The sequence below is a fragment of the Balaenoptera borealis genome, assembly GCF_965194805.1.
Source record: "Balaenoptera borealis genome assembly, chromosome: 5".
Taxonomy (NCBI): domain Eukaryota; kingdom Metazoa; phylum Chordata; class Mammalia; order Artiodactyla; family Balaenopteridae; genus Balaenoptera; species Balaenoptera borealis.
Genome location: NC_138862.1, coordinates 46,012,680 through 46,033,651, shown reverse-complemented (window position 1 = coordinate 46,033,651; position 20,972 = coordinate 46,012,680). Strand labels below are relative to the sequence as shown.

Genomic DNA, 20,972 nt, shown 5'->3' with positions numbered 1-20,972 from the left:
AGAAACTTCTGTCCTCTAAGACTCAGTTCCCAAGTTATCCCCAATGCAAACCTACCCCAGGACCCCGTTACTGCTAGAACGGGCAGTTAGCCTCTGATCTGTGGGGACAAAGGGCCCTGAGTACATCACTTGCCATATTAGATTATAAAGATCTATGCACTGATTTATTTCCCCACTAACCTAGTGCCTATTTGAAGGCAGGCACTACATCTTCCTCATTTTCATATTTTTAAGTGCCCTACATAAGATTTGGCAACTGATGTATGTTTAATAACTTTCTGTGAATTAATGAATGGCTAAGTAAAGCAATGATACTAAATGCTAAGTAATTTGTTTCTGACTGTCTTAATCCTTATAGAGGATACAGAAGTGTTTTCAATTCTGCTCTCCAGTTACATTTTAGGGTCCCAGCTACAAAAATGTATGGTAGAAAAACTTGATGTATGCTCTAATTTTTTCAGGTTAAACATATAATTAACCAAACATTATAGAGGGGGCTTCCCTGGTGGCGCAGTGGTTGAGAATCTGCCTGCCAGTGCAGGGGACACGGGTTTGAGCCCTGGTCTGGGAAGATTCCACATGCCGCGGAGCAACTGGGCCCGTGAGCCACGACTACTGAGCCTGCGCGTCTGGAGCCTGTGCTCCGCAACAAGAGAGGCCGCGATAGTGAGAGGCCCATGCACCGCGATGAAGAGTGGCCCCCACTTGCCGCAACTAGAGAAGGCCCTCGCACAGAAACGAAGACCCAACACAGCCATAAATAAATAAATAAATAAATAAAATTTTTTTAAAAAAAACATTATAGAACCCATATGAATAACTAAGAAATCCAGTTATCAGTATTCCAGTATATAAAAATGACATATTTTCTCCCCTTTATTTTTTAAATTTTTTAATAAATTTATTTATTTATTTTTTATTTTTGGCTGCGTTGGGTCTTCATTGCTGCGCACGGGCTTTCTCTAGTTGCGGAGAGCAGGGGCTACTCTTCATTGTGGTGTGTGGGCTTCTCATTGCGGTGGCTTCTCTTGCTGTGGAGCATGGGTTCTAGGCACGTGGGCTTCAGTAGTTGTGGCTCGCGGGCTGTAGAGCGCAGGCTCAGTAGTTGTAGCACTCGGGCTTGCTCCACAGCATGTGGGATCTTCCCGGACCAGGGCTCGAACCCGTGTCCCCTGCATTGGCAGGCGGATTCTTAACCACTGCGCCACCAGGGAAGCCCTCTCCCCAACTTTAAAGCAACACCATGAAGAATGCTAGGTTTTTCCACATGATAGAACACAAAGTAAACCTCTGACATGTAAAATCTCAATTAACTGTGCCCCTTAACGTAGTTCTTGAATTTTAGCTGAAATAATTTATTTCAATCTATATAATTGCTGGCCTCTAAAATCCTACCACACCACTATTGTAAAAATTTGTATTAGTTACATTCATTTTACTGTCTATTTTAAAACAGCTACAGGAGATGTATAGAGAAAAGCTTGGCCTTGGAGAAGTGATTTTAGCTGCTACACAAATTTCAGGCTAGATCAAAGACAGTTATAAACAAAGTTAAAAGTTGGATAAGGGAACCTATCTAATAAAACATACAAGAAAAAAAATATATATAGGTAAATTAATGTTATTGGTAAAATCCTATATCAAAATGCATAAATTATTTAGAAAATACAAGAGCCTTTCAGAACAATACAGAAAGATCCAGAAGTATGAACAGATGACAAGAAGTTTTATTGTTTGATTTTTCTTTCAAAGCTTTTAAATTTTGTACTTAAAACCTACTTTCAAGGCTGCAAATTTTTTTTCCCTAAAAGATCACCAAAATGTACATGATGTCCAAAGAAATAAGACTCGAGAGATAAGGATCGGAAGTTTATTCTTCAAGTATGGTAAACTCAGGTTCTCTTACTACCAACTCCATCCTAACGAGACGTCAAGGAGTTTTATTCTACATCAATCCAATAATGCGACTTTTGCTCTAAAAGAACTTCTATTAAAATAAAGCACAGAGAAAAATCCACTCCAGAAAAAATTTCATTTCACTGTAAGAATGCCTTTTGGTAGTTTTGGAGTCCTTTTTGGGGGAGGAGGGGCGGATAATTGTTTTCCATTCCCGTCTTGGGAACTTTCTGGTTACTGTCAACTAGAGTGATGAAACTGATTTATATGAACCAGTATAAATTTCTAATGAAATAATCTCCCTCAGCACCCTAGGTGGAAATGTTATATGCTTGTGACTAAAATATGTACCCTTTATACTAAACAACTATATTATCATGTTTAAAGCACTGAACATCAAAGTTTCAAGCTTAGCTTCATGTATTATAATTAGTCCTTTCAGGTACTAATGAGCTACACTCACATGTTGTAAAGGGTTAGTCATGCCAAGATAGTCTGTTTTCTACAACATTCTTTCACAGGTTGTAGTTGAGTCTTCATAATTGAATAGTATTAAGAACATAAAACTGTCCTTTAATTAAGGTTTTCCCTAATAAAGAAAAATAGAAAGAAAATGGAAATGTCAAAAATACATAACTTTACAAACTAAAGATGGAAAATTAAAAAGGTTTATTTTCACAAACTGAATAAAGAACATATTCATTTCATGTATTATGCAATTGTGCATGGGATCTGTAGCTTATCCAATATAATTAGAGATATGTGATCCAAACAATACTAAGAAAAAAGTAAAACATCTAGACATTTCAAATATTTAAGGGAATAGACATACATATTGAAAATCTGGAAAGGTTTTTATGCATTTCAGCCCAAACATAACTACCTATCACGTGAACGTTTATTAAGCCTCCAAGTACTACGTATGGCTGTAAACTTAATACATCTGATACTACAAAGGTCAACCAAAGACATGTGTCATTCTTCAAAGAAAATTCTATAAAGGCAACCTGAAAATAATAGCGTTAGAGCAAAAGTATTCAATATATCTAATTCACTTTAGTAAGTATGATTAAGCTACTTTTTTAGCATTAAGATTTATTTCCTTTCAAATTACATAGTTAAGAATATCTTCGGGCTTCCCTGGTGGCACAGTGGTTAAGAATCCGCCTGCCAACGCAGGGGACACAGGTTCAAGCCCTGGTCCAGGAAGATCCCACAGGCTGCGGAGAAACTAAGCCTTTGCGCCACAACTACTGAGCCCTTGTGCCACAACTACTGAAGCCCACACGCCTAGAGCCTGAGCACTGCAACAAAGAGTAGCCCCTGAGCGCCACAACTAGAGAAAGCCCACACAGCAACAAAGACCCAATGCAGCCAAAAATAAATAAATTAATAAATTTTAAAAAATAAAATAAAACAGATCCTTATCAGTTACAAATGAATACTTTTATGTTACACAAAATGTCTAATGGACTCAACATTGTTATAAACATTTGCTGGATAGAAAATGTTCCTTCTAGCTCATGTGAGTAAAAGAAAAACAAGTTAGTGCTCATTTGTAAATCAAAGAAAGAAAAAAGGGGTGGTGAAATGCTCCTTAAATTTGTTCAAGATTTGTTTCTTGGAGCTGTGGGAAAGGTTCAAAAGGCTAATTTCATGAATAAAGTCAATTTAATTTCTTTTCTTAACCCCTTTAATTGGATTCCACAAAGAAAAGATATTGATGGAATGTGAACACAAACCGTAGGATTATTTTTGTTCCCAAAATGCAGATATTGAACACATTGCCTGTCCTACTACAGAAGAATTCAGACAACAGAAAACACTCCCATTTAAGGAAGTCTTAAATCAGAAATAAATTGTTTACTATGACAAAGTTAGCACCTAAAAGGTATTAGTACCACCCCCTAAAATAGCTCAAAGGGCCCTAGATATGTGTATGGTACACAGAATCATATAATTTTTCACCTAGTAGTAGGGACGTTACAGAATACTTTTTCTAATCCCCTTAATGAACAGTGGTAGAACTAAGGCTCAAAAGCTAGGTCCAAAAGCTCAGTTTTTTTAGATAAGTAGATTTTAAACTTACTTTCTTAGCAAATCATTGGTTTCCTGTTCACTGTCTTGTGTTGTATCCAAAGAAAAGGCATCTGAGAATTCAGCTGAGCTGGACTCTTGTGCTTCTGCTGGAAGTGCCAGGGTTCCCAGGGAGCCACTGACAACAGCCCTCTCCCTTTGGACCCCTTCCTCAGGATGGTCACTGGGATTTCGTAAGTCTTTCTCAGTTTTGTCATGTTCACCTTTGAAAGAAGATTGCTTGGCTTCACCAAGAGATGATTTTCCTGAGATATTGAATAAGTTACCAAGAAACTGAAAAAAGCTTTCTTTCGGCTGTTTATCGCTTTCTCCCATTTTGGCATCTGAAGTGGAACCGGAAAGGTCATTTGGCTTTTTGGAATCTTCCTGTGTTGGAAGAGTGATTAGCTTCTCAGCATGGTTCCTTTTGTCCTCACTTTGGGGAATCTTTGAAAACAAAATAGAGAATATTAAGCAACATCATTTAAAAAATGACATAGGCTAACTGATAACCTATTACATAACACACTCTGTGCCAGACGCCAGGGATACATCTGTGAATAAGACAGATGGCTTCTGTTCCCTAGTAGTTTACAAGCTACTGAAGGGCACCGTCAGCGCAACTTTAACAAAGCTATATAGTAAATGTCACAAAGGGGGAAGTACAGCCCACGTGGGGACCCAGGAGTAACTAGTCCAGATTCGGTTGCGGCGAGAGCAGAGGAGGTAACTCAGGGGGTACTTCCTAAAGGAAGTGCCCTCTGAAGGAGACCTAAAAAGTGCCTATGTGATGCCTGTGCACCTCCCTCACTCTCTGTTCTCCGCTCCCTGCGCCTTCTTCTCCCCGTCTCTCTGCATTTAGAGAGGTGTCAGCTTCTAAGGAGTTTAAAATGACTGGAGGTAAGAGTGTAAAATGAGAAGAGCAAAAAGTAAGTATGGAGAGATAAGTAAAAGGACAGATCATGGCAGACCTCAGAGGTGTTTAAATTTAGCCTTTATGATTACAGAGCTAATGGACAGTATTTTCACACACTCGGTACCTCAGACAACACCTAAATAGACTGCGTCATTTCAGTACTGTGTTAACCCCTGAAGCTGCCACACGGTGGAGAACTGTTCCTCAAGAAGATGAGGAAAGACAGCAACATGGTGCATCAATTTAGAGGAAAAGCCCGCTACAAACTCTTCAAGGTAAAACACAAAGCCCTGATATGTGCATTAATGCAAACGGTGGGCAGCACGGGGAATTCCTGCAGACGCTAGTTAAACACTTTCAGGGGTGCATTCTACCTGCTCGTGATTAACCTACTAGTGAAGCGAGCTCCCATTCACGCGCACTCTGTGTGAGGAGACCGAGCTGCCCCATCAGAGTGCGCGCTGGCATCCCCAGGCACGCTGCTCCCGAAAGCCGCGCTAGCTTCAGGCCTCCCCAGCACGCTTACTCACCTACTTGTAAAAGGAATGCGGTCTGACAGTATCTGCCAGATGTCACACTCACTCGTCCTTATAAAAGGAAAGCTCAAGTGTGAGTCAGAAAAATATCAAGGTGAGACCAACTCAGGCCACTGTAGGTTCACAGGAAAAAGTTTTGTACGAAGCTGATCTTCAAGAAGGCAAGAACATCATAAGTATAATGTCATTTGTTCACCTCCCTTCCCTGCTTTAATCCAAATTCAAAACAGTTTAAAGGAGTGTTCCACTAACCACTGATAATATTTGGCATATGAATGGTTGAGAAAATGTTTAGAACCCATTAGCCCAGGAAATTAATTTCAAGCGAACAAGATCTTTTGTTTGTTCCCACCTTAGAAGTCAGGGATATTTCTGAGGAAACACACAGCATAGCATTTTTCTATGTGTGACGTCCTTAATATAACTTGTGAGTCTCTACGTTTAGAGTAGCACCAGCCTTCCAGAGTCACTCAAAGTCTCACCTTTTACTGGTTTCAACGGCAACACGTGCCTCCACCTCATCCACCCAGCCTCCTTGCTGTTTATGGGGGTCTGCGCTATAAATTAACTGCGCCCTCTCCTCGTGTTGACAGCATAAATGGTCTCTCGGTACAGCAGTAGAAAATATGCTAGTTGACATTTTGAAAGTGATCATGTGTATGAAAGACATATATTTTTTGCCTTTAACTACTCCATTTAATTTGTTGTAATGGCCATCCACAATATTTCTTCCTGCTTTAAAATGAACTAAGACTGCAACACGAAGAGAACAGTGATTTGTTTTCTGCAACGAGTATGATCACTCATCCTGGGAGGCTACCCGAGGAATGTGAACTACAGGCTGCTCACTAAAATAACACAAATATTCCTAAAATGCTTTAGAGATTCACAAAGCAGTTCTACAAAACTGGGGCAATGGTTTTTAAAAAAGGAAAACTTAGAGAACACGGAAATTATATTTTTTGACATCCATAAAATTTCAAGACAAATAATTTGTCAAAAATACTTCACTGCCTCAATTATTTTTACTTGACAATTCCTTTCAAAATATAATGGACTGCTGTCTCAACAAGGAAAATACATTTTGCTAAACCAGTGAAAGCCTTCCCATTTAACGTTTTTAGAGTGATACATATAAAATTCTTAAAAATCACTTGTTTTGGGCTTCCCTGGTGGCGCAGTGGTTGAGAATCTGCCTGCCAATGCAGGGGACACTGGTTCGAGCCCTGGTCTGGGAAGATCCCACGTGCCGCGGAGCAACAAGGCCCGTGAGCCACAACTACTGAGCCTGCGCATCTGGAGCATGTGCCCTGCAACAAGAGAGGCCGCGACAGTGAAAGGGCCGCGCACCGCGATGAAGAGTGGCCCCCGCTTGCCGCAACTAGAGAAAGCCCTCGCATAGAAACGAAGACCCAACACAGCCAAAAAAATTAAGTAAATAAATAAATAAATAAGTCAGGAGCTCTTTAAGAAAAAAAAAAAAAAATCACTTGTTTCTCCTTCCCCTCAATTATCACTTCTTTGCTATTCCAGAATCCCTGTATCTTAAATGTACTTCAGAGCATTTTAATGCCTTAGTTGCTTAATTTCTGCCTACTAATCTTATGAGAAATTTGTATCAGTAATTAAAATACCTTCAACAACACCACCAAAAAACTATTTAAATTTAGAGACAAAAGTTAGCACGAAAGAGCACTGCTATTCAAAGTTAACACAACAAACCCAGGATTTATATAACTACATCTTAAAATGTGATATAAAATAGCTGCTCTTTGCCCTCAGCCTAGACAACAATGAAGTTCAGCCTGCCACAAGCTAGGGCCAATGTCACCCGCCAATAGGACTGTCTGCCACTGTTCCAATGAGTACTAGAATGAAAGCACCCGGGATTCAAGCAAACATTAACAAAACATCGATTCCAGTTGCCCTCAAAGATGTTGGGATTACGAATATAACATATAAAGACGACTAATGAAGGCATATGTATCTTGGGAATTTAATTTTTCTTCCCCTTCATACTCAATATGTTGTAACGCAGTGTCCTTAGGTCCAAATTCATCCGTCTATCTATGCTCTTTGCTATGTGCCCAATACAGGGAAACACAGGAGAGCATTAAGTACAATGATTAAGAAGACTCAGCTGTGGCTTCAAGGAACTTACAGTCTAGCAAGATACTCATCATTATATCACTGTGTGGGGCACAGGAGAGATATGGACACAATGGAAGACAAAATTAATTTGGCTGGGGATGGGCAGAATCCACTACACGGAGGAGGTGATGTCTGAGCTTGCTCCTGAAGGGTGACAAGAGCGTTCAAGACATAATGTAGCGCCTGGGTCGAGCACACAGAAGCGTGAAGGACGTTTATTACGGCAGGGCTGTGGGTGAAGAAGACTGGGGCACAGAGGATAGAGAATGAAGTCGATAACATGACCAATTAGAAGTGGAGGGTGAGAGATAACAAAGTCACAGATGATTAAGCTTTCTAAATTGGGAAACTATCTAAGTAGTTAAGACAAAAATGGATATGGGAAATAGAAGGAAAGGTGAGATTAGAGCCTTTGTGGGGTTTGGGGGAGGTGAGGCAACAGACTAGATGTCAAACGTGTAGAATCTGTGGTCCCCTGGTGAAGCAGTCAGAGCACAGTTAAGAACACAATTTGGCGATACACAGTGTGTTCAGGGGAAAGGGGGACCAACGAAAGAGCCTTGGGGAGAAAAGATTAAAAGGCAGGCACAAAGAAGAAAACAATCAGTGAAAGAGATGGGTAAGGCCAAAACCAGAGCAGTCATCCCACCAGAATGCTGGTCTCCAAAGGCAAACGCCGAAGGATATTTCCAAAAGCAAAGGGGAGAAAATGCCAAACGCCACTGTAAGGTCAAGAAAGGTGAGGACTGTCCTCCTCACTGTTCTTCAAAAACATGAGGCCCACTCATCCCTCGGGAATTGTGCATTCACTCTTCTCTCTGCCTAGAATGTTCTTCCCCCACAGAGCTATATGACTCACACCCGCTCACCACCTTCACACCTTTATTAACTGTCATCTCTTCATTTGAAGTTTCCCCAGTCACTCTATCTAAAATCGTAAGCTCCTCCACTCTGAAACGGCCTATATCCCTTCTCTGCCTTATTTTTCTCCTTTGTACTTGCTAGTATCAAATACACACATCTCACACACACACATATTATTTAATATGTTTCTTCCTCTAGAAAGTAAAAGCCACAAGTGCAGGGTTTTTTGTCTGTTTTATTCATTGCTGTTATCTCTAGCACCTTGAAATGTGCCTGACAATAAGGGGTGCTTAAATACTTGTTGGACTAATAAACGAAGGAATGAAGACCATAGAAAAGCCCTAGGAATGCAGGAGAAATAGTCATAACAGCTCAGGAATTTGTGAGTACAGCCCCAAACGCAAGGTGTTAAACAGTGAACACAGAGCAAAGAAATAGGAACACTCGGTAAATAATTCAATAGAAGGCAACACTTTTGAGAGATTTTTTTTTTAACTAGAGAAAAGGTAAAAAGGTGACAGTTTAAGGTCCAAGACAGAAGAAATGACTTTTTGTTCTTGTTTTGTGGCTCAGCTCTACACCTGGTGGGAAGGGAGTAACGGGTGTACAACAGAAGGATGACGGATTTGAGAAAGGAAAGCAGAAGGTGATGAGATGAAGAGACCAGTACAGTCTCTAATACTCCTAATAAAGGGGAAGCACGAGCCTTGGAGCGGAGTAGGGGCACTTCCTCTTCCAGCGACAGTGATAAGGAAGTGGCTAAAGCCTGAGCAGTTCTGTAAGGGGGAGAAGACTATGAGCAAGGTCCCACAAGTGGCTCTGACCTCAGGAAAGTGAGAGGAGAGATGCTTAGCTGAAGGGACACAGAAGTGGAGCTGGGATCTGAGCTCCCAAAATAGAGAAGACTTGGAAGAGCGTTTGGGGGAATGCAGCAACAGGCTGAGACCAGGTGTACCAAGGAACAGTCGGGGTCAATGCAAATTTTAAGGTATTCATTCTTATATAAATGATGAACGGCGAGATACTACTCTATGCGCGTTGATCCAACAGTGAAAAAAAATATACCAAGAGCCCTGCTCTCACAGAGCCTACACTCTAGGGATGTGAGAACTTATTTTCAGGTCTAATTGGCATTAGTTTGTCACCTCCTTCATCAGCCTCTAACAGGTGGCCGGTGCTGTCCCAACCTGGTGACTGGCACAGGGAACAAGGTCAAGAAGGCCAAGGGGTAGAGAGTGTCACCAAAGAGTCTGTTGAGTGAGAAACAGTGAAGAGCCGGATGGCCCTTCCTTTAGTGTCTCAAGCACCCGGCTCGGTCATCCTCCCCCGCGCAGGCTCTGCCTTCACTGCACGCAGCCGGGAGAATCCTTACAACGCCCTGACCTGCAGCTCCTTAGGAGCCTCAACTCCGATGACCTCCACTTCCACCGGACCTCACTGTTTGGCAACCCCTGACCCTTGTCTTTACCCATAATCACCCAGCCTGTGAATCTCAATCTCAGGCATCCCCAAGTGTTCACACCCTGTCATCTTTCCAGCTCTCTTAACCCACTGTCCCAGGTGCACCCACCACACCAGTCCTCCTGCCTCATCACAGCTTCTGGCCCCTCTCACTCTGTCCCTTTCAGCTCCCACAAATTTTCGTATCTTTTCTATCCAGCCATCAAATATGGCTAACACCCTCAGAGCCCCTTTTGTTTGTTCTCTGGTCATCCCCACCTGGAAAGATTCCAGTTTTATCTTTTCCACATAAGTGAATGCATCTTGCTTTAAAAATCCACAGGGATATGCACAACTATGCAGATGTAGGCTGCCAATAATTCACGATTTACAGCCTCTGCTGGAAATCAGTCTGCAACAGTCCCCATTTTCCACAGCAACTATTTCAAACCTTTGCCACGCCCCTCAAGCCACGCCCCCTCCACCATCCCATCCGTTGCCCAGCAGAGGCACCTACCTTCTACTTCATGGAGATGCTCTCCTATGGTCCTGCCTCCACCCCTCCTCTACCTGCCTCACAGCACATCTGTCCCACTTCCTTCACTCACCCTCACCATAAAGGGATGAAGGACTCCTCCTCTAAGGATCCACCAGGGCACCACTTCATAACGCTTGATGTCTCCTAAGGAACCGCACTTCCTCATCTGCCCCTTCTGCGAGCCCACCATCCAAAAGTCTAAGTCCAGGGACAGCCTTCTTCTCTGCCTTCACGACCAACCTCCTTAAAAGGAGTCACCAACCCTCACATCTTCTTTCCCTTTCCTCCCAGTGACTCCTTGAGCCCCTGCAATTTGGCTTCTGCCCCAGTTGTGCTCTGACCACGATCTCTCAGAGACACTGTCCTACTTGCTAATTCAATGTACTTTTTTTCTGCCCTGGTCTCATATGATGTGTCTACAGGAGATGAGACTGAATCTGATCCTGAAAACCAATCTTCCTTGGCTTCCATGACATCACCCTGAGGTTTCCCTTCTTCCTCTCTTAATGCTCTCTCCATCTCCTTCAAGTTCACATCCGTCTAGCCATTCCCTACATATCATGTTTCTCCAACTTCCAGCCCGGGGCTACTTTACCTTCATGATCTTCTTATGAGGTCTCATTTCTCACAGATTAATCAGATGATTGCCAGATTTGTATTCTCAACTCAGACTGTATATCCAACGATCAACCCAACATCCATACCCACCTGGATGCTTCACTGGCACCTCAAACTCAATACATCCAAAACTGAACTTTATCATGCTATGTCTCCATTCTTCCATTTTCTGTAAACTGTAACACTCCCACTTGTTAAAAAGTCAGATGAAACATCAGGACACCATGACCTCTCTCCTAGAATACTGCCAGCAATGAATGACTTGTTTCCTTGCTTCCATTCCTAAAGTTCCCCAGTCTGCTCACCAGACAAAAGCCACAGCAATCTTTTAGATTTCAAATCTAATCATCCTTAAAGGCCTCCATTGGCTGTGCACCCTTGTCAGGATAAAATCCAAACTCCCTAGCATGGCATTTAAGGTCTTGGTGGATCGAGCCCCTCTCTGATTCCATCTCTTGTCACTCGCAACGCTCACAGTGCCTAATGTCACCATATGCGGTCTTAGGCATTCATGGGAGCCTATTTTCTCCCCCTTCCCCTCTTGCTTCCTCTTTCTCTTACTACAGGTATGTCTTTGCACAAAGCTATTACCACTGCTGAGACCATTTATCCCTTGCCCTCTTTGCCTGGGAAATTCCTACTACAACTCAAAAGCTATTCAGAATGGAAACTGCCTACATATATGCGTGCGTGCGTGCGTGTGTGTGTGTGTGTGTTCTTCCAATAAACAACTCTAACACCCTATTTTTCCTTGTCACCACAATGTTAGGGCAAACAACTTTATGCTTTCAGCATGAGTTGGACTATTACCTAGATTACTTACAGTTACCAAAATCTGGCATTCATAAACTAAACCCAGCTGCTTACTAGACAATTCTAGTTAGTTTTCTCCGAAGATATCTGGCCACAACACATTACTTGGCAGAATCATTCCCTGATATCAAGATTGGGTAACTGGTGGCACCTTTCAGCAGGACCGGGAATACAGGAACAGAAGGAAATTAGGATAAAACACACTGAATTCAACTTTGAGTAAGTCAAATCTCATACTCAGTGACCTTCACAGGAAAGGTCCATCAAAGAATTGGCTCCATCACCCTGAAGCTCAGGAGAACACATTGGGCTGGAGGGACAGATGTGATTTTTGTCATTGGCTAAGATGTAGGTAAAATCAACCAGGGCAGGTGTGTAAGGTGAGAAAAGAAAAAAACAAGATGACATAACGTAGGGGAAAACCATTCCTTCTTGTTATGGTATAAACACTTCTCCAACGAAAACACTGGGCCAGAATAATAAATGTTTTTAATTCTATGAGAGCCTTTTGGAGCTCTCAAATCAGTATCTGGCACCTGGGGAGGCAAATTTACTCACAAAAATCTAGAGTATGTACATGAGCCTTCATCCCCAGTTTCCATTTTCATAAGGTATGCCACCACACCACAAAGTAGGACTATTCCAGGTCTATGAGAGGCTGGAGCCGCTGCAAATCAAACCAGATACCATGCAATACATTCAACATCCAAGAACTCTGAGATATCAAGGCCCCAGAGCAGCACCAGCCATATCAACAGGCTTAAGCCCTGGCAGCCCCTTTGGTCACGTGAATGGCGCAGTAACATGCAGTGCAGTCTCCACTTCAGGCACCCTGACAGCACCCAGTCTTTATAGAAGCAATCAAGGGTGAGAGTTTTTGACTTCTAGCTAAAGTTCAATGTGCATACATACATTCATGTATGTCTTCTTTTCAAATGTTACAGAGAATCAATGTTTCTAATAGCTGATTTCCATACTATTCACGCAGAAAAAGTCAGCACCATTCTTAAGCAAAGAGTTAGATTCTAAGTTGTTGTCAGACTGTATATGGCAAGAAGACAGCTCTTTTCCTCAGTACCTAAATTGTGTTGGGTATCGTGCAGTGCAGCACGTGTTATCTCAGTTAATTCTAAAACACTTCTCTAAAATAAGGATTGACACCTCCCACTACAGAGCAGCAAACCAAAGCTCAGAGAGGTTGAGTAAATTTTCCAAGGTTAGAAAGCTACCACATGGAGACCTGGGATTTAAGCCCAGATATGTCTGATTCCAAAGACTGTGTTCTTTCCATCACTGCACGTGTAATTTTAAAACTGTTCCAAGGAGGTGCCGTGGCTGGCAGAGGCAGGGAACAGTGGCCGACTCTGAGGCTCCAGGCTACTCCTCCCCATCATCAACAGGGGAGCGTTGCTTGAATCTGTTTATATAGGGGCTTCCAAATCCAACTATAGTTGAAATTTTTAAAAAGAGAGTTCCCGTGTTTGAAAAAGAAAAATTTTTAAATCTTGATATTAAATTGATGTCATATTGCTATTTGTATCGCTGACAAAAAAAGGACAGCAAGCATGCATTAAGGCTATAATTTATTTTTAAAAATTAGTTCAGTAATTAAATTTCTCCTAACCATGCAAACATTTAATATATTTAAATTTGACTACCATTTCACCTCTGGCCAAAAAAGAGTTGAAAAAGACCAACAAGGAAAGAAGAGTTACACAAATCAAAATATAAACAAATGCATAATTTAATATATTCACCTTACTAAACAGTACTGTACCCTCAATATAGGCATTGATATAAAGAACAATTTGTGACTATTTTTATTCAGTGAGATACTCTTGAGCTACAATTCTTCCATTTTTACATATCAGTGAACAGTGGCAACAATAAAACAAAAGCATGGTTCTTTTTAGTAAATTATTTATGATAATATTAAAAATAAGGGTTATGAATTATTAACAACTATCAGTAATATGCACTAGATTGACACTCCTCGGTTGTCCCTAGAAACATCATAGGCATATAGCAACCAGACATCTCTTAAAAAATACCAGAACCTTCACCAAAGTTGTATGATCAGTTATGAGCAACAATTCTAAAATGGGGCAAGAGTTAAACTTTATATAAAGCAGACGCCAAGCTACTGAGAACAAGCCTAATAATCATCAAGTTATTTAGGCCTGGCTTGGAAAATGTATAACCTATGGTTCAGATTTAATTCATTTTATTTAGCTCATGACTCATTCTGAAAACAGACTTACTGCCACAGCTCTTTTAATTTTTAATAGGATTTCTTTTTGGTAAATTAAGTTTATAAGTATACCTTACAAATTAAGTTCACAAATGGGAAGCACTATGGTATAGAACTGCATCTGAATTCTCCTGCCTCCTCTCAATAATAATATGAGTTTGTCAAGTGACAATCTCTCTGAGATTCACTTTCCTCAACTATTAAGAGATAAATATTCTGGACTTCCCTGGTGGCGCAGTGGTTAAGAATCCGCCTGGCAATGCAGGGGACCCAGCTTCGAGTCCTGGTCCGGGAAGATCCCACGTGCCGCGGAGCAACTAAGCCCATGCGCCACAACTACTGAGCCTGCACGCTAGAGCCCGCGAGCCGCAACTACTGAGCCTGTGAGCCACAACTATCGAAGCCCATGCGCCTAGAGCCTGTGCTCTGCAACGAGAGAAGCCACGGCAATGAGAAGCCTGCGCACCACAACAAAGAGTAGCCCCCCGCTCTCAGCAGCTAGAGAAAGCCCGCGCGCAGCAGCAAAGACCCAATGCAGCCAAAAATTAAATAAATGAAAAAATAAATAAATTTATAAAGAGAAAAAGAGATAAAAATTCTGATTAACACTGGAGATAAACCACACACACTGATTTCTTCTCTTGTACAAAACACTCTAAAATGACAGTAAAGGTTTTTTTTTTTTAAGTTATAAATACAAGGAGAGGAAGAGAGTAGATATTAGCAGATAAGAGATTTCAGAAAAAGTTTAGAAGGCAAAAGCAGATGAAGGCATGGTAATTGACCAGAAGAAGCTTCCACCCAAGTGTCTGCAACAGGGAACTTTGATCATAAGGGGGAAACAATCTACAGACAGATTGTCAGCAGACCACCTGGAAAAGCTCAGGATTTGAAGACACTAGGTACTACTTAGGGCAATATGAGACATGGGATTAAGAGCAGAGTTTGGTTGAAAATCTCCAAATGGAATACTTGACCCCCAGGGCTCTTCCTCCATCCCAAGCAGTTAAACGATCCTCCCTACCTCCCAACACCTCTAGCTCCCAAACAAACTTATATAGAGAGAACATCTCTGAAAATATTGAGACTTTTGGGCAGACTGAATTTGCGGTATCAAAGGCCATCCATGTAGAAATGTCTGGAACTCTGACAATCAAGTCTAGAGCTCAAGAGGGATGTCGGGTAGAGATCTGAGAGCCAAAAGATGAAGTAATAAGATTGGAAGATACTACTTTGAAAGACTGATGTTGAGGAGGGTTAAGGACTTTGAGAAACATCTACATGAAAAGTAATTTAGCCAGAAGAGAATCAGTGAAGGAAACAGAAGGGAATGGCCAGAGGCAGGAATTGGAACAAGAATGTACAATATCATAAGTGCAAATATAAAAAAGAAACTTTCTGGAAAGGAGACAAGACTTGGAAAATCAAGTGTCTCAACTGGTTAAATACAATAAGAACTAAGAAAAGGCCACTGATGTTAGCAAGAGGTCAGGGTTTCATGGAATGACTCTCACTCATTTAACAACTATGACAATCTCACTCATTTAACAACTATGACAATGTATGGCAGGCACAGTACTGGTTTTCCAATGTCTAAGGGAACCAGGAGAGAGACCGGAGTCAGATTAGAAAGCATTAAGAATTAAACAGTGATTATGACAAACTTTCATATGAAATCTTTGAGTTAAAGGTAGCAGTAAAATGAAATGATAGCCTGAAAGGAAACCAGACCCATGAAAGGAAAAAAAAAAATTTTTTTTAAATTTTATATATTTAGAGAGAAATAGAGGAAGCCAGTGAAGATGGAGAGATGGCGAAGTCCAAAAGAAGGTGGGAAATTAGAGACCAGTACCACTAGCAGGGGGATTTAGGGAGCTTAGCCTTGGAAGGCAGGAAGGGATGAATAGTCCTCTGAAGTCGGCAGAAGGGAGCAGGGCATTATAACATGCCTTCCCTCTCTTTTAAATAACAGTAGACATGAACACAGCAAGAGTCTAAGGCTGCAAGACAAGAATCTACATTCCCTATAGAGAAATAAACATAGAATATGGACTAAATATCTGGAATTGTGCCAGCTAGATACAAAAACTGATGAACATAGAAGAAATATATATTTCAGTGGAACGGTAGATGCACATGTGAGAAACAGATTCCAATGTTAGCAAAACAGCAAAATTTGTATAGCGTATAAATGATATTTTAAGAACTAAGAATCTAATTATGTCCAAAGGTAATATAAAGCTTCTACAGTCTCTAGTTGTTTGAAAAATATAATTAATTTTTTGTAGCTTAAATTTATAACAAAACAATCAATATTTTGATGTGGTATCTCAAGGTCAAATACAAAAAGAAATGCACTAAAAACATTCATTATACATAAATCTGTTACGTTTTACCCTGGAGAGGAAAAATGGTACACATTTTTCCTTATCATGGAAGGCATTATCATAAAATTCAGGCTAAGAAGATGGAAGCGTGGCAAGAAATGTCACATTACAGTGGAGTGCTATGTTTCAGAAAACCATTCGTTACAAAGAAAGCAAATGCGTGTTTTATGCTAATTGCCAAATAAAAAACTTTAAGTGAGACTATTTAAAATAATAAGGTCATAGATACTGTTGCTAGCCTTTCTTTCCCCCTAGGTATGCAGCTGACTATTGATATTATCAAAATACGTACTTTTTTCTTTTCTTTTTTTAATTGAAGCAACAGGGATTTACTGTATAGCACAGAGAATTATACCCAATATCCGGTCATAACCTATAGTGGAATATAATCTGCAAAATGTAAGTATTTTTGATGCCTGGCAGCAGCAGGTCCCAGAACAACTGGGTCTGTGTAGCGAGGCTGAGGAAATCCTACCAATAATTTCCAGAAAGTAAAAAAAAAAAAAAAAAAAAAAATACAGTTACATGGTCCAATGAGAGTGCCGTGGTGCCCTTTCTACCGTGGGCTAACAAAACTGCCCATGTATAAGTAATCCTATAGGCCTCAAACCATAAGAGAAACAGTTTCACAACATGAGCCCTGTTTACTTGGGGGCCCAAATCCCAAACTGAAATTATCCTGGGCACTCAAACCAAGATACTAAGAATGGATAGAAAAGATCATAATCATGGAGGCCCAGCCACTATATCTGCCACCACATAGACACTGAAGCCACAAAGATGTAACTTTCTGGAGCAAAACTCTGCAGGTGGAAAGCAGGACTATTGGAAATTAAAGTCTGAGGGCCAAGTGTGAAGACTAAAGGTTTCTTTCAGTGAGATTAATAGCTGAAGTGTTACGTATCAGTTCCAGGCTAAGCAGACAAACAAGTAGAGACCAAGAGAGGAGAAGAGAGCAGGGAAAACATGAAGGTTCTCTGAAGCTCAAGGGTGGGTGCAGAGGCAATGAGGGATTAAGAGAGAGAATGACAGGAGCTGGCAGCCAAAGCAACTTTGAAGTTTGAGATCTCAGAAGTAACATACGTACTTCCTGCGAAGCAACTCAAGAGCAAGGTTGCACGTATAGAGTTAGAAGGAAAAATCTTGAAGTAAGGCAACTCAGGACATGTAAAAACTGAGCAAGAGGGAGAAAGCTACAGAGCCCATGCAGTGGTAAACCAGCAAGCTGGCTAACGACTGGCTGAAACAGAATAGGTAGCAGGTGTTATAAAACCTGGGAGCAGGATTTAGTAGCCAAATTCACAAAGGAAGAAGAAAGGGAAGGGAAGCAAGGTGATCCTGATTTTTTTCTTTCAATAAAGTTTTTTAAAAAAATCAGATTCTGATTTTTTTTTCTTTCAAAAAAATATTTATATTGCTAACTATGATGGAGAAGGAGGGAATAAAGAATGAAAACAGCTTTATCTTTACCATATTTAAGGTCTTTAGATCTCATATAATGTTTAAGAGTCCCCATATCAGTAATGAAGAATTCAGATGACTTTCTGGTCCTTCCACTGACCAAGCTAATGTACCCAGAAATCCCTGGAAAGCACAAGCCTTTCTCCTTGACTGTCATAAATCGTTTAAAAAGAAAGTAACTGGGACCAAACTCCATGAATGGGAGACAGCTACCAAAACTTGATCACATACCTGGCCTCACATCCCCAAACAACACAAACATCCAATTTCTACAAAATCACTTATGACTAAAAAGAAATGTTATAAGGTTGAGTGGTTTTCCAGGATTTTTAATCACACTTTTCCGTAACTATTTTGTGTAGAAGTGTACCTTATACTCTTTTCATGCTTGTCCTGTAGATGCAGGGAAAGCCAGTTCATATATGAGCTGACAAACATATCATCACATACTAATGACATGTACGAACATGTCATTAACTTCTACGCCCTCAAAAGCACTCTTAGTTGTCAGAAGCATTTGAGAAAACACAGCATAAATCAAAGAAGTTCCTAGAGAAAAGAGACTGTGGCGGTCAGATGATCCAATTTACAGATTAGAAAACCAAGGCACAAAGAAGTTAAATGCCTCAGCTGAAGGCCTCACAGTTGGTTAGTGGCTAGGCTGGGGTAAGAGCACCACTGCCTCAAGTCTCTCCTCAGTCCTCTCCCCCTTCCCACACCCCAAGATGCAAATGTCCAGTAGAGCTGGGCTGGAGTTCCACATAAAATAATAAGACTTTATGCTCTTTCTGAAACGGAAAATGAGATGACAGAGTCTAAATGAATAAGAAACAGCAGAAACTAAGAAACATATTTGCTGGATATAAAATAATATTAATTTAAAACTATACCTTTACTGCTTCTGATGAAAGTACATTTTCCTTTTTCTGACTTGTGCTCATGGGCTCATTTTCAACACTGAAAAATAAAAACCACAGTTTCTTTTGAAATTAAAAGAGAATTACTAAAATCATACAGTTTCTGTGTTTAATGAAAAAACCGAAAGGTCCTTTATATCTGCCATGCTCAAAAGATTCATATACAAAGTGTTATACTAAGAAGATGTTGATAGGAGTCTCTACACTTGAAACACACATTTGAAAATGCTCATCCAGGCTCCAGACATTTTTGTGAGTCCATTCTGCGCTGTATTTTCTTATGCTGACGACCAGCATCACACTAATGATGCACCTGAACAAAGGAGCGCCAGTGTACAGCTATCATAATCTTGGAAAGTGTTACCTTTCTTTGATTTTATCTATATTAAGGTTCTCCACAGTCTAATCTTTTTTTAATGCCTATGCTGAGTGTCATTTGGAATATATTTCTACTCAGCAAATTGTTATAAATGTATAGGGTCATCTAGCGAATTCTGGGGATATTCAAAATAGATGCAGGTTTATCTAACCCCGAATGTGTCCCAGATGGCCCCTTAAAATTCTGATTTTCCAGATAGTCACTTCTAATTGTCCTGTCTGGAATACCTTCACAGATGCCTTATGAGATGTCACAATAACCTATTTTGCCTATTAGGCACACATACTTTTTAGATCTAAATATTTATGTCTCTATGTTTACATATTACTTTCTTTTCATACTTCGATAATCCTAGACAAATTGAGTAGCTCCCCTTTAAAGGTCATCATGACACTCTACCATGTGCTGGGGATTGTGCGAGGCCTTGAGCATTTAAGAAGGAGTAGGTCAGGGTCTTTGTAAAAAGTCTAGTAGGGGAGACTGATACGCAAACAAACAAATAATACAACTTGATACAAGTTATAACTGCTGAATGAAAGAAGTGCCGTGGAGCACAGAGGAAACAGGAGGCAGTGACTCTGCCTGCTCAGTCAAGTGCCCACAGAGGACGTACAAAGGCAGGAGGTGATAGAGAATACGGCATTTTGGGGAAACCGTGTTCTGTTTGTTTGTTTTTAATATAAGACTGGAGCACAGGGGACTTCCCTGGTGGCGCAGTGGTTGAGAGTCCGCCTGCCAATGCAGGGGACACGGGTTCGAGCCCTGGTCCGGGAAGATCCCACATGCCGCGGAGCAACTAAGCCCGTGTGCCACAACTACTGAGCCCGCGTGTTACAACTACTGAAGCCCGCGCGCCTAGAGCCCGTGCTTCGTAACAAGAGAAGCCACCGCCATGAGAGGCCTGCGCACCACAACGAAGAGTAGCCCCCGCTCGGCGCAACTAGAGAAAGCCCGCGCAGCAACGAAGACCCAACGCAGCCAAAAATAAATAAATTAAAAAAAAAAAAAAAAAAAAAAGACTGGAGCACAGGATCTTGCGACAGGCAGAGGTAATCCTGCTAAAGATGAGAATGAGACCAGAGGACCCGTTGCAGAATGTGAGAAGCACTGGGAAGCCTTCAGGCAGGAGCATGACCGGGTGGGGAAAATCATACGAAATCGTGGTGACTGGCGGGAGGGAATGGAAAGGAGGAGGGGTCAATAGCTCACATCAGATGCAAAGAGAGGCCACATTTGTGCTACTTAGAGTTTCTATCCATACAATCCAGTGCACTTGAGCAGACGATCCAGGCAACGAATGATAATGATAAAAAAAACCAAAAAACAGAAGGGAGAAATAAAAAGATCATGAACACCTGGAAAATATAATGGATTAAAATTTCATTTAGTCTCAGACTCTATGCAGGAATACAAGGACCAACAAGATACAGCCATGCTCTTAAGCCTTTTAAATGCCAATAGGAAAAAGCAAGCATGTAAATAAGATAAATATGTGAGCTATGTGTTTAACACATGGAAATTCCATCAGAAAAAACAGGAACAAAAGTAGAAAAAAATAATGTACAACACAGAATTGTAACCTATATACATGTACATGTCTATAAAATAAGAATGTTTCAGATAGTTAATATTTTAAACGTGAGTGGGTTCTTATCTCTTTTTTCCTATTTTACTAGGCTAATCTTTTGCCACAAGGTTATTTACAAATCAGGTTTTTTAAATTAAATGT

At 40.8% G+C, this 20,972-nt stretch overlaps 1 protein-coding gene across 4 annotated transcripts in view; it reads right to left on the bottom strand.

The window, feature by feature from the left end:
- CRYBG3 (crystallin beta-gamma domain containing 3) overlaps nucleotides 1–20,972 on the bottom strand; it is a 111,459-nt gene that overhangs the window by 76,156 nt on the left and 14,331 nt on the right. For all 4 annotated transcript variants that reach the window (XR_014244697.1, XR_014244698.1, XM_082392023.1 and 1 more), the window contains exons 2-3: nucleotides 18,838–18,904; nucleotides 3,986–4,419 (exon numbers count right to left, since the gene is read on the bottom strand). Coding sequence is in view for 2 of the 4 variants with exons in the window: in XM_082392023.1 (XP_082248149.1) it covers nucleotides 3,986–4,419; nucleotides 18,838–18,904 (501 nt within the window). In the remaining 2 variants the exon portion in view is untranslated. The remainder of the gene's footprint in view (nucleotides 1–3,985; nucleotides 4,420–18,837; nucleotides 18,905–20,972) is intronic.